The 18,117-nt window shown below is 41.3% G+C and overlaps 1 protein-coding gene across 1 annotated transcript; it reads left to right on the plus strand.

Moving 5' to 3' along the window:
- Positions 1 to 3,747: 3,747 nt before the first annotated feature.
- LOC119907455 (tripartite motif-containing protein 46-like) lies at positions 3,748 to 17,666 on the plus strand. The gene is given in 13 exon segments (XM_038725221.1): positions 3,748 to 4,097; positions 6,752 to 7,013; positions 7,299 to 7,488; positions 8,022 to 8,220; positions 9,070 to 9,216; positions 9,458 to 9,553; positions 11,201 to 11,454; positions 11,978 to 12,099; positions 12,366 to 12,704; positions 14,703 to 14,932; positions 15,756 to 15,823; positions 16,251 to 16,393; positions 16,396 to 17,666. Coding segments are annotated over 13 exon segments (2,442 nt in total). The 5' UTR covers positions 3,748 to 4,004; the 3' UTR covers positions 16,695 to 17,666.
- The last annotated feature ends 451 nt before the right edge of the window (positions 17,667 to 18,117 follow it).

Below are 18,117 nucleotides of genomic sequence, written 5' to 3' on the forward strand. Positions count from 1 at the left end.
GGAAATGTTCGCAAGGCTCCGCCATGCCTCCGCCCTTGGGGTGTTATGCGTAGGTCCCTGGTGGCACCCTGAAGCGGAGGACCGCCAGGGAAAACTCGCCGGTGACCGAAGGTGTGTGAGCCCGATCGTCTTCTGGCTGCAACCCCTCGAGGCGGGCCCCCTACTCGAAACCTCAGGACCTCTTTCCCCGGGCCCGCCGAGACTGAATGATAGTCCTCAGATCCGTCGTCTCGGGGGGCTGTGGGCGAGAGCGCTGCCTTGCGTCCCAGATTGGTTGAGGGGGATGACGGGAAGCAACGCTTTGCTTCTGGCTCTGGCGGTAGGAGCTAGACGAGGGCTGAGCTTGTCTCTCTTTAGCCGTCAGACCGGCGGCTTGAGGGATGACGCTAAGGTGGGAGAAAGGTAGCTCGCTAATGCCTCCTCAACCTGAGGCATCGCTCCGTAGACGCGCTGCTTAATCTCTGTCACATTGCTGTAATCCAGCAGAGGGAAAAATAGTCAGTCGTGCAGAGAAGGGTTTATTCCATGATTCCAGGAAAGAATGGCAAGGACCGGTGCGGGGGCGGCACGCGGTGCCACAGAAAACGCCCATTTAGTTTACTGCCGGCCCGCCTTTAGTTCGTCATAGCGAACTAAAGGCGGAGACTGATGACATCGGCCCAGCTCCCGAAAGTCATCCTCCATGACGCACGTCTAACTTGTCAGAATCAGACCGTGCGAGCCTCTCCGGACTCATACCTCGAGCGGGAGAAGCCGAGAAGCGGGCTCCTGAACGGGGAAGAGAGATGTCGGAGCCAGTATACGAGGAACGGGAAAAAGCCTCGGCAGTCCCAATGCCCTCGGAGATGTCACGCTGGGAGCCCCATAACCGAAGCTGCCGCGTCGCCTTAGCGACCGCAGGGCCCGAGCCACAGGGAGAGCACATCCGGCCGTCTTCGGGAAAAGAGAGCCGCACGGGACCTCAGCACCCTCAGGGGCAGGGCCTCGCAATGGCCGCATGCAGCCCCCTCGAGAGCTGCCTGGGTATGCGGCATCCCCAGACAAGCCACACACAGGGCATGAGTGTCCCCAGCTGTGATGTAGCACGGGAATGGGAAACAAACTGCCTGAACTTCTCACCAGCCATCTCCTCTGCCAGACTTCCTTCCAGGTAAGAAATTTCCTCTCGTGGTTGTACTTCTTTTGTAGTCTCAAACATGCCAGAATGCCTGCTGAACAGAAAAAAGCTAATGTGTCCAGTGTGCCGGCGTGCTTATATACGCCTCCAGTTACGCCGTCACACGCTACCGTTCTAGCAACGGCAATAGGATTGGAGTAGTTTCATTCATGATTTCAGCCCTGCCACACCCAGAGGCGTTCCCATAGTGTCGTCACCGACGCAGTTCGAGTTCCCTCGAAGGGGAACTGCCGGCTTTGGCATCGGTAAGGAAATCATTGTGCTCTGTAACACTGCATCACTGCAAGAAACTACAATAACTAATGACGGGTTTGTCTTGACGTCACATGGTTCAGAGATGTCACTAAGAAAATGCAAAAGGAAAGTGCAAGGCATAGTATAGACATAGACCTGAGGCATTTCTGCAAAGTTTAGCACTAGAATTAATTAAATATGCACATCCATTATAAAAGTTTACATGTTTAGTTTGAGGATTATGAAACTTAAATCATTTAAAGTATTTTGGGCATTTAAAATATGGATTTGAGAAAGAAAAACAGTTGTAGTCAAAGTACTCTTTATATCGGTATTGTACTAAAGCCTTTATTTACTTTACTTACTACAATTTGACAGAGCGACAGTGGGTGAATATTTTACATTATTCCATTTTTTAATTATAGAGAGCAACAGATGACTTAATGACATAACCACATAAACTTATGTTTGTGTTCCATCCATGCAGGAAGACTGTGAAGAAGAGATATTCAACTGTGTGGACCTGGACGAGGATGGGTTTGTGGATTTTAAAGAGTTCGCCCTACTGGTTGCCTTGTATGCATGGGGTAACTTTGAGACCCTCCTACAGGCCATCAATGGAAGAAAAAGCATCAAAATAATAATGCCTGTAATTAATGTGTATGTATAATGTAAACACTATTGAAGGGAAATTAACACACTACCGTCTGACCTGCGGTTTCACATCACAATAATAAAAGTGATTTTGTTCCAATCTTACTTGCTTGTTTAGTTTTTTTGTTAATTAGGACTGTGGAGGAAACTTACATAGAACATTTAAGACTGACCGCTTTAATACCGTATAATTTAATTTAATATCTTTTTCACAGTCATATCAGTATGAGTGTAACGTGTGATGGAAACCCAGCAGGGATGACAAGGCCAGAATTATTTTTTTATATCACATTTTTCAGTACTTTCCAGTAGTATGTAATAACAATGACTAATTATTTAATTATTTAAACAAATGCAACCTCGTTATGAATAAGTCATAAATGTATAGATAGATTAATTAACCAATGAAAACTGATTAATAAATGAAGGTTCAAGGCAAGAGAACATCTTTAAGAATTTTGCAATTTAAATTTAAGACCTTGTTATACCTGAGCCCCCTTCTCTTGTTGAGAAAACAAAATGAATGCCGATGATTTTTAAGACTGACCTGCGATCCTGCATAAAAAGGGGCAACAAAATAATAAATCTAAGCATAAGGGAAATTGTTTGGATTTTTGTATTACAAAATTGCTTTTCAGTAACAACTAACTTGATGATCTTTTCAGTATCAACTAACTTGATGACCTTTAACTAAAAGAACAGAAGTTGAACCGTTTTCATCCACAAATCAACTTTTGTTCTTGCCATGAAACAATAGCAACAGCATTAGTGAGTGTGATGCCATGTCAGCTTGTCCTAACAGGCAAGAGTATGTTGACATTGTAAATAGTGGGAATGATAAAAAGTGTTAGGAGAATGTAGAGCAGTAAAGTCAAAGTCAGGGGAGATCCCAACACCGTACAGGTTTGTTCCATGACATGCATTTAGGTCTCATTCTGTCCACTATGGATTATGTCCCCATTATCACTAGTCCCCACCTCAGGGAGAAGTGGGTGTGAGGATGTCAGAACTGACATTATGGGCACATAATTAAACAAAACAAAGTAACTACATTTAAGTAGTACACTCAAGAGCATTTTTAAAGAAGCCTCTACTTGATTCGAGTATTCCCATTTTCTGTGTAACTACTTAATACTGTGACTCTAGCCTACATTTAGAAGGATAAATTATACTTTTTATTCCACTATGAATATTTTACCTCTTTAGTCACTCCTTACATTGCAGATAAAGATTTTACATATAGGCCTAAACCACTGTTACAGATTCAACAAGCAACATGCCTGTTAAAGAAGTAGTTAAAAGTAGCCTCATGTCCACCAGCTATTAGCGTATTAGCTATCAGCGTATTAGTCAAGTAAAATAATACTTATAAGTACTTTTACAGAAATAAAGAAACAAGACATCCCAGTGACATTCTGGTTTAACAGTTAAACCCAAGGCATAGACCAACATAGTGGCCAAAACGTTTACCATCTACACAGCCTATAGATGTTGGTCCTTGATTAGAGATCCACATTTACTTTATAATGGAGGGTTTAGACCTCCTTTCCCCTCTTATGACATCAAGCTTCCAACCTGCTGTGAGCCACATCATTGGAAGGCATCCGGAGTGGGATGGGAAGGGTGGGGGGCAGGATGTCTGGGTGAGGAATAAAAGCCACAGACATCTGTTAGTGTGGATATACATTGACGTTAACGACACATTTAGAAATCGGTTTCTTCCTTGTTTAAAATACCCAGAAGGTGATGGTTATCAGCCCTTTTTTGCGTGCGTAAAAATGTCCACATCGAGAGTCTTTTGAAAAATAATTTTTAAAAAAACGAAGAATTTATAACGGTAAACCAGCAACAATTTTATTATCAAGAAGGCTGCACATATTTGATAATTTAATATGTACTGTGTGGCGTGTGGTCTAGACACATCGCGATTTATATCCAGATGATGAAAACAGGAGGTCGCTATTTTCTTAAAATGGCAGAGATGGATTTAAAAACAGCCACATCAACGATGGAAGCACTGGTCCGTATCAGCGTGAGTATAGCATATGTCTGTGTTTGTATTGTTGCTGGTTGTAGGTTATAAACAGATTAGCGAATTTTATTTTTGTAATGTATGACTGTATTTTTAACTGGAGAACCAAATTACGGTCTGGATGGCACGTCTCCGTGTTTCACCTGCCGACCATTTCTGTATGGGCCGGCAAATGTTTTCCAGATCAAATTGCAATTGAAATAAAAAGAAATAGCCTACATCTCTTATAGCCTATTGGCAATCCTCAATCTGTAGAAAACAAATTGTAGAATGTTAGTCATGTTTCTTTGATGCTCCAGACTAACCCTCGTCTAATGGTGGTCCTGAAATGTCTCGGTAGCCTCATTAGACTCGAGCAAAATTGCTCTTCAGATCCGGAAGCAAATATTCTCTTTCTTTGATTAGATACATGTGTGTTTAAAACATGACCAAATGAAAAAACAATGTGGGTGCAGACTGAGATGGCACGTTTCTTTTTGGGGGCTCGCGGGATGGTCGTTTCCATAGAAACGTGATGCAGGACCTTCGGTTGATGCTGAGGGCTAGGGATTAAAAGTGTGTGGGTGCTGCTTGCAGCGTCGACCAACATAGGCCCTATAAGTCATTTGCAGAGATGGTTACAATAAAGCATTGCGGACTGACCAGAGGTTTGTGCACATATTATAGGCCTAGCACATAGGCCTACCACTTTAAACAGTTGTGGTAAAAAAATCTTTCGATGCTGTCGAATCAGTTAGTCCTTTCCTCCAGACCCCATCTTACCGGCTCGCGATGCGACGCCTCAAACCCCTCCCCTCTTTTCAAGAGACAGCGCTCCCTTGATGCTGGAAATATACACGTAGTCTGCTGCCATGGCGCCTAGATTCCAGGTGAAGGTAAGGATGCGCTATCGCATCGCCCGTTTTACGCCTTCACCACGCCGGTCTCAGCATTAGCAGTGCGCACTATTCATGTGAGGTTGTTACAACAGGCCCACATTATGGCTTGGTGTGTATAGCCGGCTGGAATAGCCTGAAATTGCGACAGGGTAAATTGCTATTGGAGGAGAAAGGCAGGCCGGACTTGACATTGAGACTGGCGTGTACTAAGGGAGAAAGTAGGTTATTTTAATGAACTCCAGTGCAGTGCTTCAGTATGGGTTTTTGCAGCAGCCTATTTCTGTCTCACCTGGGAAACGTGTCTGCAGCTGTTTTGTTCTATTTGACTATTTAAACTGGGGATATTGGTTCTTTCATCAATCACCATATGCTGCTGTAGGCCTTTAATATTGTGTGACTTCTCAGCCTTCATGCAGGAATTTATGATTACCTGATTAATCCCTTCTGATTCTGCATCCACACACCCCCAGAAACAATTAGTGGTTTATGGTGTGCTGTGTTGAACTGTCCCGACGCTGCATCACATCACATCCCGGTGACAAAATCCCCAACCCCCCTATGCAGCACAGTCAGTCAGTTTGTCTTGTCCTGGTTTTTGAAGTTAACTCATAATGTCAGTGATGCAGATGTACTGTCGCTGGCCCTGCAGCAGTTTGGGCAGGAGGTTGAGGCTGTGTGTCAAGGGCATCCATGAAGCAAAAGAAAGCAGGCCATCCTGAGCAAAATGACTGATTACTGACTGTAATATCTCCTGTGCTGCAATAACATATCCCGACTGAACACAAACACTGATTAATAATCACACATAGCAGTTCAGGGAAATGGATAAAGGAACAGATCCCTTTAAGTATCTCATAATTTATGAAGCAGGGTAGTCTTGTGGTTAGACAGACAATAGCTGTAAATTCACAGGTTTCTGCAACAGCCAGTGTGTCCTTTTGTGTCAAATCCATGTCCTTCAGCAGTACCATGACACACTAACTGCTCCATAGGTGCAGCTTTTTCACCCCACCACACACACACACACTTCTGACCACTGTGGTAAAGTAGACTGCAGGTAGCAGTGAGGTATACTTGTGTAGCACTCCTCTATATACAAATAAACAAATCCAATAATCTAAAGATTATGTGGTGAAACCAATTACATTACCTGATGATCAGTATGTAGACTACTCCTTAGTGTGTTGAGTAGAAAATATGTCAAAAATGCAGAAAAATACTGGACCATCTCAGTGTTAGAAAAACATACTGGCTAAAGAGCTCATGTTCATATGTAGGGCTGCTATATAAGGGATGCACTCTGTGCAGCGGTTAAATATTTAATGCCTGGTCTTTATCCATATTTAACAAGAATGATGAAGATGTCGCCTGTTTGGGACAGCTTTTCACATTTCCCTGTCGCTCTCTCAGGTCAGTCTCTTTATGTCCTACGACACTATGCATACTCCGTGGTACACCTGCAAGTAGGGCTGGGTATGAAACCTCAATACTTTTTGGTACTGCATGAAATCTGTCCATAATGCCGGGGATTGAAAACTGTCAAGTACAGTGCGTGGTCAGATGATTTGAAACTACCTTCATATTTTACTTTATTTAAATCCGCTTAATTGTGCACATTTTTCTGTTTGTTAAATTCTCTTACATGTTGTCCTGAAGGTGTAATAACACAAACTAATTCTGGCTTAGAAAAAGTCAACCAATTTTTCAGCAAGAATGATGAAATAATGTTCAGCAAACTTTGCAGATTATAACCCCACATTCCTTTGCCTCTGACAGTCTAACATGAAGAGCCTGGAGCGTGAGCTGCATTGTCCTGTGTGTAAGGACATAGTCAAACAGCCTGTGGTCCTGCCATGCCAGCACAGTATCTGCCTCATGTGTGCCTCGGAGGTTTTAGTGGCAAACGGCTACCCTCTTCCAGAACTTCCCCCAGAGCCAAACTCCCCAGCCTCCACACCCAACACCCGCTCACCCCGTCAGGCCCGCAGGCCTACACCTAAGGCTGAGCAGCGACCTATTGACCGCGTGCTGCGGGCAGGTTTGAAATACCTCTTTATATCAATTTAATCTGTTTAGGGTAAGAGAAAAGAATATCTATGTTGTGTGTGGATAAAAGATTCTTCTTTAAGGATTATACAGAGGCTTTTGCTTTGGATTGCATTTTGACATGCAGTGAAAAGAAAACAGACCTTCAACCTTTCCACTGATTTGATGTCAGACAATGATCAATATGCAATATTAATGTTGGCATAAGAGATCATGTCATTGTCACGTCATTTTCTGTTTCCCTCCGCTCATAACTGCCTTTTCTTTTTGGCTCAAGGTCCTCACCCACCTTCGCCATCCATGCCCCGTTCTCCGGGATATGGGACCTATCCAGGGCGACGCCGTAAGGAGGGCCCACCCCTGGTGATGATGTTCCCCTGTGGCCCCTGCGGCCGAGATGTGGAGCTGGGAGAGAAGGGCCTTACTGACTGTCTGCGCAACCTCACCTTAGAGCGTATAGTGGAGAGGTACAGGCACATATGGACACACTCTTCAACCAAAACAATGAAAAAAATGCAAAGATATGCATAAAATACCTACCCAATGATATTGTCCTTCAGTTCTCATGATGCTTGGAACTAAACGTACATGAATAGATGACTTGGGCCTGAAAAACAGAAGGTGTGGTCCAATTCTGAAAATAATTATTCAGCAGCTGCTGAGCTATTGCAGAATCCTGCAGAGCATGCACTGCAACACACTGTAGCTACCATGGCTGACTATTTGCTTCCATCGGCTAGCAGCTTTAAAACCTATTCAATACTGTATGTGTCACTCTCTCATAGTTTGCCATTTCATTTTTGCAACCTTTCATTTGACTTTGGTTAGACTTTTTAATGTTCACAATTGTTTAATGTTTTTGATGACATCTTTATTTAGTTTATTTATGTCTTGATACAAAGTTAAAGTTAAAGTTAACAGAACAAGCCATGTGACTAAAGGCTAAAGCAAACTTTCTATTGTTCCTTTCCTTGCTGCTGTCCCTCCACACCACCACCAGGTACAGACACACAGTAAGTCTGGGCAGTGTGGCTGTGATGTGCCAGTTCTGTAAGCCTCCTCAAGCTCTGGAGGCCACCAAGGGCTGCGCTGACTGCAGGTCCAATTTCTGTAATGAGTGCTTCAAGCTGTATCACCCATGGGGGACACCACGGGCACAACATGAACATATTCAACCCACACTCAACTTCAGACCAAAGGTAAGACATTGGGACATTAAACACATCTATGTATTTAATTACAAGATATCATAAACATCCTTTTCATACCACTTTTGAAAACCTTTGGTACAACTTCTTAACACTGCACCCGTAATAAGGAAGTCATAACTGATAGCTTAATTAATGGTTAATAGATCCTTAACTTATGCTTTATAGATCATTTATAAGCCAACCATAAAACATTTTTAGGGGTTGCTAGGTTGTGAAAAATATCTCCTTGATTGGTGTTGTGATTCTTTCTGTGTGTTAATAATGCACTTATAAATGTTGGTTAAATACTAATAAATACTCATGGTTTCCTCACTTTCTAATAAGCCAGTAATCCTGCAGTAATAAAAGGTAGGAAGTTATTAATAAAGGGTATATATTTATATTCGTTTAGTTGTAAGTGGTTAATAAATGGATTTGGTCCAGTTTCTCCACAGAACTTGGAGGGTATTCCTGATGAATTAATGAGCTAGCTAAAAATATAAAGCAACACACTGAAAGGAGGATGATTTTTCACAAGCAAACTAATGGCTTATAAGTTATTTAACTGAATCGGCAAAGCTTTAGAAATTATGTATAAAGCACAAAAAACACATTAGTTAAAACTAGTAAAGCCTCTATGAAGGCTGCAGTATTGGAGAGTGGTATCAGCCTTGATTGTAAAACTGTATAATACCCTTACATTTGCTCAGACTTCTGTTGGATAAAGAGTTTCCTTCCTTTGCCTAAACAGAAGACACTGAGATGCTTCATATCCTCATACTGATGAACTCTTTCTCCCTTGAGGTAAAATATGCTTCAGATAAATAAGTTCAGATTTAATTTGGCTCCTGTCCTCAGGTTCTGACCTGTCCGGAGCATGACCAGGAGAAACTACAGTTCTATTGTAGGTCTTGTCAGCGGCTGCTCTGCCCTCTCTGCAAACTGCGGCGTGTCCACACTGGACACAAAATCCTGCCAGTGGCCCACGCATACCAAGCCCTGAAGGTACGACTCTGAAACTGACATGGTCTGGACTGGGTATCTCTAAATGTCCAGCAAAATTGAAGGTTTGATATATATGATAGTTCTGAAAAACATACATTAACATTTCATATGAATTATGTCAACACTTCTTTTCTCAAACTTTATAGTTTAATTATTGAGTGAAAGAATTTTGAAATTTGAAAATTTAAGGCTGTGTGTAACAGTTAAGCTGTCTGGTGTGTTTTTGCTGTTTATTTGACAGGAGAAGATTACGAAGGAGATGAACTACATTCTGTCCAACCAGGACACAGTTCTGGGTCAGATTACCCAGCTGGAGAGTTCCATCACTCAGACTGAGGTGATTAATACTTTGGGCTGACAAAATGTTGCTGTACATGGAATTAACAGCAGTCAGTTGCTAAATAACTAAAAAAACTGTCAAGGTTGCTGATCATTTTTACCAGCTGCTTTGACAGGCAGCCAATTTGTGTTTGGCCTAATATATTATTGTTGAATTTTGACAAAAAAAATTGTCCGTAACTCTATGTTTTTAACAACCCCCTAATTATTCTTAATAAGTATATAAACAATGAATGAATTGTTTATAACACACTATGATGTAATTGTAAGAAGATAATGACATTTTAAGATCTTTATTATTGTATTCAACTGTATATCAACTGGATGTAACTCCTCCTGTGAATTATCCATAATTGGTGTATAAAAAATTCATGATTGATACTCATATTTAATGATATATGATAACACACATAAACAAGCCCTTACGGTGTTTTATAAAATCTTCATTACATGTTTTTACACACAAATAATTTGTAGGCCAGTTTAATAGTAAAAATGCTTGAATCTCTATATTCCTCCTGGAGCTTTCAGCTGCATTCATGTTTGCTCAGTTGCCATGACAGTGAAATTAAACAAATACTGTATACATTTAATTAATACATATATTAATGAAATACTTTATACTTTACTTTATTTTACTAAATATTAATATCAAAATGAAGAGATACTTGACATTATATAATTGTATTATATTCAGTCTATTTATACGCCAGTTGTGGAAGCATCACAGGAGGAGTTACAGACAACTTGTTGACAAAAATTAAAGACATCTGCTTATTTCAGTGTTCAGTAATGATGTATTAATTGTTTATATACTGCTTATACATGCTAAAATCAAATGTCACTGGCCTAGGGAGAGACATCATCAGAAGTATTACTATTGTTGTCAAAGTTGTTCCTGTTGCATATAAAAAATATTAATCCAACAGGTGATACCATAAACAAAACACAGAGATGGTTTTAAGCTGGTGGTTTTCTAATATTACCTTTATAAACCATACTAACTTAATTCCAAAAAGAAATAAAATATTCCACCTTAGTTTCAAAATTTGTGTTAATATTCACACAATAGTGTCTGCTTGTACTTTATTTTAGGAGCAAGGTTTGCATAGTAAATGTGTTTATGAAGTTAAACTTCTGATCACTTTTTTTTTTAAAGATTTAGTCCATGTAGATGAAGAAATTAGTATCAACCAGCTGACACACTGTTATTAATCAGTGCACAGCAGTAATCTGTCCACTGTAACATCCATGTTTGGATTCTGCCACATGTGAAGGCATGCATGTCCTTGTTTTCATTATTTGAATCTGCCTTTGTCTCAACCCAGCCGGTCGAGGCAGTCGGCCGCCCAGCCTGAGTCTAGGTTCTGCTTGATGTTTCTGCCTGTTTAAAGGCAGTTCTTACTTGTCATTGTCGACAAGTGCTTGCTCATACTGGGAATTGTTGAGTCTCTGTAAATAATTTTAAAGGAGTATGGTCCAGACCTATTCTATATGAAAATTGCAATTAAGTCTTATAAAGTGGCACTATATAAATAAAATTGAACTGAATTGAATTTTGTGTAATTTGAGCACTTTGTACATTGTAGTATAACTGGGTGTTTCCCACTGTTAAAACTTCTCCGTCTGTGTTATTTATCACCAGGTAAACAGTGTGTCAGCCAGAGAGCAGCTGGCTCAGAGCATCAGGGATCTGACGGCTGCTCTGGCCGAGCGCCACGCTTCTCTCACCCAGGCTCTGGAGACAGCGCGGCAGAAACGAGGCGAGGCGCTGGCTGCTCAAGTAGCAGAGAGACGGGGACTGATGGAACACGCAGGGCTCATGGCTTTTACCCAGGAGCTGCTGAAAGAAACAGACCAGCCCTGCTTTGTGCAGGCTGCTCGCCAGACTCATAACAGGTTTTCAATTTCTTTATCTGATCACTCTCTGTCTTGATTAAACAGATCTTAGACTTAATTTGTTTATTTTCCTTTATTATTAGAACAGGCACAACTTTCACCTAAAGTTTGGGACAAGTAAACTTACAGTATGAGAGAGTTATAACTTGATTATCTCTTGGCAAGTTGAACTATGTGAAAGAAGAGATGCTACTATTTGCTATATTTTTTTTTCCTTAATTGTCTTGTCCATTACGATGAACATAAATACTTACTAGTGCACCAAATGTGTATTAATCCGTGGCTGAAAATTGTCCCCAAGAAATTGCAGTACCCAGCTGATGAAATTACTTGATTGTTTTTAAAAATAAAACATTATTTTTGTAACCCGTGTTTAGAATTGAATGGGCTGAGTGACTGAATGATCATACCTCCCTCAATCAATCTGACCTCCTCCCACCGCCTATCCTGATGCAAACATCATGTAAACACTGTTCCTCCTTCATTCCTTTAACACTGCTTTCCCTGTTTTTCACTGCATCAGGCTGAGCAAAGCAATTGAGAATCTCCAGCATTTCACTTTGGCTGCTGATCCATCCTTCAGACACTTCCAGCTGGATGTCTCCAAAGAACTCAAACTCCTGACAGAGTTGAACTTCATCCAGGGTGAGAAGGGGAGTGATGAGTGGAAGGGGGAGAAAGGACAAGGGTGGGGATGGAGATAGTGGAAGAGAACATGATAAGGAATGAAAGTAGGAAGCGAAGAGGAGAAGGAGAAGAAAACTTACAAGAAGCTTTTTGATAACTATGATGTCTAATGAAGCAGAGATGCCGTGAAATATAGTAAGTGAACTTAGACATTTGAAGATGGTAGTACAACTATGACATGTTAAACTTCTGTAAACTCTATATTAAAAACATTTTCTTCACAGCTCCCCTGGCTCCAGTGATTGATACCCAGCGCACCTTGGCCTACGACCAGCTCTTCCTGTGTTGGCGGCTGCCCCAAGACTCTGCACCCGCCTGGCACTTCTCTGTTGAGTATCGGCGTCGGGGTGTGGTACCAGGAGGAGCGTCTAGAGGCGGAATCAGAGGAGGATTGGCTGCCGCCCGCTGGGGCTGGCAGCGGTTGGACGAAGTGAGTGAGAGCAGCGCTGTGATTGACAGGTTGGAGATGGACAGCGTGTATGTGCTGCGGGTGAGAGGCTGCAACAAGGCGGGCTACGGGGAGTACAGCGAGGAGGTGTACCTGCACACCCCACCTGCACCAGGTGAGTGCAGGCACACAACTGTTTGGTCGTCCTCATTAACAAGTAAACAGAGATACTTCGACTTTGCGACAAAGAGAGGTGTATAAAAACCCACTTAACATCCCAGTTAATGAGGTGTTAATTATACGTCATGGTTTGTAGGAAAACAAACAGACTGTGATTCATGCGTATGAATCATACATGCAATACATGAAACATTTATTTGCAAAGGAGAAGCAGAAATGTTCTTATACAGATTTAATGGGGTGAAAATTTGTTAAAAACACCAGCTGGGACAACATTTTGGGATTTAGGGACACTACAACAAGTCAGGGAGTAGATCTTTGAAATAAACGTGATTTAAAGGTGCTGGTAGGGCGTGTTTGAGCATTGCAATGATCAAACAATCATCGTACCACAACATAAATCTAAACATTCTCCATCTGGAGATGAACCTTGGCAACTTGACAGTCCACTGTACAGCAGTTAACATTTACAATTACACATCTGAGGCTTCACATTGTCTGCAACAAGGTACCTCTCATGTCCACATTATCTGGCCATATGCATTTACAACGGACTGTCGATGACTGTAAAAACGGTTGTCTACTCTGATGAATCCTGGTATCAAATGCGGCATAATAACATGATGTGATGGGCCATGCATGGTCACAACAATGGAGGTGTATTCCCAGAACAAAGCATTTCATGATTTCAATATTGTTTTTAATATTAGGAAAGACATCCAAAATTATGAAAATAAGACATAAATAGCAGTTAACTGGGATAATCCTTTAACTTGGTGCTAAAAACAATGTCAGAGGGATCATCCCCCACCTTCATAAAGTGTCCAGAATGTGTCCCTTTTATACATTTTATACAAGAGTGTTTCCACTATTTTTGTATAATGACTTATAGCCACTTAAATCAGTGACAAGTGTATGACGGGTACAAACAAATCTCATTATATCCGCATAGCAAGCTGTAGTTGCTGTCATATAGGGGCCATTCATCTCTTCACACCTACTATTATTTATCAGGCACAATAAAAGCATTACGTTGGTTGCCATGGTGAGCAGTTAATAATTCATTCTTTTTCCTTTCTGCCCATTTCCCATCTTCTTTTTCCAATTTTTTCCCACCTCTTCCTCCACTTTGAACACATCCTCACTCTCTTACTCTTTATTTCTTCATCTTTCCGTCACATGTTGTTTCCATTTCACAGCTTTGTACTTGTCATCCTCTTCCGCGCTACTTCCACGCTGCCAACCTACATGCCTCCTACGGAACGTAAGAAGTGCACATATCTAAATCATATCTTTTGACACCCATACAACATCTCTTCTCTTCTTTCTCTTTGTGGCCATCCCGTGCATCCTCTGTTCTTCCATCCCCATCTAGACACCCACTCACCCCTCTGCCTCCCACTCTATCTAACGAGATCTGTCTGACTGCTGATGAGGTTTGCAGTTTGTTAAGACATGAGGCTTAACAACATGGATCGGGTTCAGATCCAGGGCTTTTTAACGGTGAATTGGTGAATTCCTTGTGTACCCCGTAGGCTGTTTTTCCTTGCTGTTATTGCATATGCTCCCTCTGTAAATTGTACACCCTCTGGAAAAATCTGCACTCCCCAGATCTTCTTTGTGATGCCTTCAGTACTTTACTCCCAGAGTCATCAATTTATAGCTCAGTGTCCTTTTCTCTTCCAGTGCTGGTGGGAGGAGTTGCATGCCTGCTCTCTGTTCCTCTCCCCTTAGTCTCTCCTCCCAGTTGTTCTGTATTCTCCTTATTTCTCGTCTCCTTGCTGCTTTCTGACAGTAAATCTGTACCACTGTCCCTCTGTTGCCTCCCATGCTTCTCCTGCTGCTTCTAAAACCCCAATATGTCATTTTTGAATGCACCTGTCTCTTTGTCTTCCCTCTACCCTCACGTATACATCTTCTCCCCTCCTTTCTCTTCGTTTTTTCCTCCCCTTTCCTTTTCTCTGCTGTTTCCGCTCTCCTCATCTCCTCCTAGTGCTCAACTTCTACCTGGACTCTCGCTGGGGTCTCCATGCTGACCGGTTGGTGGTCAGTAAAGAGCAGCGTTGTGCTCGCAGCGTCCCTGGTCTCTCTCTGCTGCAGGCCGCTGACAACGCCCTCACTTCCTGTCACCTGACCTCGGATCTCCTGGTGGGGGATGTGGCTATTACACAGGGACGGCACTATTGGGCATGCTCAGTGGAGCCTGGGTCATACCTAGTGAAGGTAAGTAAATTCTAGAAGTGAATTTAATTTTGTGTACTGAATACTTTATACTATTAGTGAATACTGCCCAGTATGTGGAATGAAGAATGCCACGATCAGACATTTGCTTGGTTTCAAATCTTGAGCTTTTCTCAATACCAATCAACATTTTTTAAGAAATAAAAAATCTTTATTTAACACTCCAAAACTCAGCTGATCTGCCTCATCAGGACTATATGGGTGTGGTTTGATCAGATTTGATTGAAGCAACAACCTTTTTTCAATTAAGCCTGCAGCTCACTTCAAATTAGCAGAAGAAGAGAAGAGAAGAGGAGCACAGAGAACAACACAAACACTGAAATCACATCAAGAAGACAGTTATGTTTGGACATAGAGAAATAAATCACCTTATAGTCAGCCTTTGGCCTTCAAATAATGTCCCCAAACTGGGTTGTTTCTAAAGGAAGTTTGCAAACAGTTATGGGATAGTTTTGAGATTGTACTTCATACTGTATACATACACATACTTTAATATGCATATCTTAATACCCATAGATGCATCGTAACACTCCACATTCTCACATTTGCGTTTGTATTACTATTAGCAGTGTGAAATATCTGGACATAGTGATTACAGATTGCAGGCTTATGAGCACAAATATTTTTCAGGGTGTATACATTCACAAGAAAATCAACATCAACTCGCAAGCTTGGATTTCTGCTTCTCTTAAGATAATCGTAAATGAAAAAAGAGAAAGCTAGATCAATTGGTTAAGAGAAACCAAGTGAAATACTTACTTACTTACTTCCACTTATACTTACATTTTTGTTCCTTTTTTTCCAGGTTGGAGTTGGTCTAGAATCTAAACTGCAGGAGTGGTTTCACCTTCCACAAGACATGGCCAGTCCCCGGTGAGTAGCTGGATTTTGAAATGGAAATGAATTCACAAAATTAAAAGAAATAGTAGTGTGTAATCAGAGCTGGAAAACAACTACACACATTAACTCAAGTACTCTACTACTAACCCTTTGGAATGGGCTTGACCTTCAGGTTGGGAACCACTACAGTATCTAAAGTAGTTAAAACTAGCTCCATCGTGACCAGCCACAACAGGAAAACAGTGCTAACACATTGATGCATCAGTGTTACCAACTGAATAATGTCTTATTTAAAAATATATCAGTGACAGGGGACAAGTTTTGCTTTTACTTTTGATACTTTATACATTTGGCTGATACCACATTTGTACTTGACTTAAACTTGTACTGGAGCATTTTTACATCATTGTTTTGGTACTTTTCAGTCATTCTCATTTTTCAAACTGCACTCTCTCTCCAGCTACGACCCAGACAGTGGACATGACAGCGGAGCAGAGGATGCCCTGGACTCTGCTCCACCATTCTGCTTCCTCACTATGGGGATGGGTAAGATCTACCTGCCGCAGCACAGTTACCACCAACACCACAGTAATCATGGGAACGGTGTCGCGACCCCATCAGCAACGGCCCTTCCTCACCCACAGGCCTCACCTACCCGCTGCCACCCCGGCTTGGTGTGTGCCTAGACTTTGAGAAGGGTCGTGTCACCTTCTACGATGCCCACTCTCTGCGACCTTTGTGGGAAGGTCATGTAGATTGTTCTGGCCCCGTGTGCCCGGCTTTCTGTTTTATTGGTGGAGGGGCGCTGCAGCTGCAGGAGCTGGTAGCCAATCGCAATGCAGATCAGACTCCAGTGAGAAGGGTTACCATCCAACCTCGTGTCTCTAATTTAAATAACAACTGACAGCTGATCTGAAGTCATATGGTTAATTGGAATGTAATTGGTAATTGTGAAGTATTTACTCAGCTAGAGCGAAAAGTTAGACATCTCAGCGATTTTGTTTTGTATTTAATTTTCTTTGTATAAGAGAAATGTTTCTATAGCAAAAAATATGCAATGTAATTAAGTTTTTTACATTTTTGTTATATGCAGTTTTGCAAGACCTATTGCTTAAGTAGTGTCTGGTATATCCAGCACTTAATATGTAATTATATCTTTGATGCTTGCACTTGTAGCCAGCCTATATTGCATATGTATATAAAGCTAATGTAGATACAGCGCCATACAACGCCATCCTTCCTGTAGAAGCTTTATCTCTGTCATTTCATGTCCTTAATGTAAAAAGCTTTAGCTTATGTTTTAGAGATATAAACCATATGCGAGTACAAAAGATTTCTTTCCAGTTATACAACCATTATGATCCCAACCAAAGTTATTGTTTTTCTGGGGTGTAAATGTGGTAAATTAGAGGTACAGAGGAACAATGAGGCAGTGCTGTAATTAGAAGCTCCAATTATACCTCTGCTGCACAGCACAGATTAGTTGCTGCACAGCTAATCACTAGTTTCCGCAGTTCGGGTTGTGCATTGCTAGTCTGTATTTCAAATACATGTGTCTGATGACTGTGTGTGTGTGTGTGTGTGTGTGTGTGTGTGTGTGTGTGTGTGCATGTGTGTGTTTACTTCCCTATGTGCATGGGTACGTGTGTGGTTTGACTGATAACAGCATTGATTCATTGGCTGGTGCTAAAAAGTTGTTTTCTCGTAAACAATACTTTTTCCCCCACCAACCTTGCTTGATTGTAAGTTAATGAGCAGTGCTTCTTATAAAATGATTACCAGATTAAATCCATGTAAACTTCACCTGCTGGCAGAATGTTTGCAAAAGAAAATGGATTAAAGAAAATAAACACTGAATAAATTCAAATTGTTTAAATTACAAAAACACCTTCTGTTTCCTTTTGTTGTAATTTCTGCTGGAATACAGCTTCATCCAGCTTTACAAATTTTCATAATTACCTACTTCACTGTTAGGGATGAATCTTTACTGGGATGAAACTACTGTTGTTTCACCACTAGGGTGCAGCAAGACATATGAGAACCCCAGAGACAGCACTAGCCTCCATCTAACTGCAGCCTTTGTAATGATCCAAATATATTTGGAAAGATTAATAATTGGACTCATTTTCCATACCAAGTCCTTCGTTATAGGATATTGGCAAACAAATGTGCTGTTAAAAATTGGAAACTGGAAAACGTGACATGCTTTTCCAAATCTCCTCCTAAAACTGAACAGATATGCTTTTAAGGTTCTTAAAAGTGTATATCACCTGCCTTTTTTTGTTATTACATTTCCAACTAACAATATAGTTCCTGGCTTTACTCTT

Source organism: Micropterus salmoides, unplaced genomic scaffold (genome assembly GCF_014851395.1).
Source record: "Micropterus salmoides isolate LMB-PRFRI ecotype aquatic unplaced genomic scaffold, ASM1485139v1 Ms_hic_scaffold_17, whole genome shotgun sequence".
Classification (NCBI taxonomy): Eukaryota; Metazoa; Chordata; class Actinopteri; order Centrarchiformes; family Centrarchidae; genus Micropterus; species Micropterus salmoides.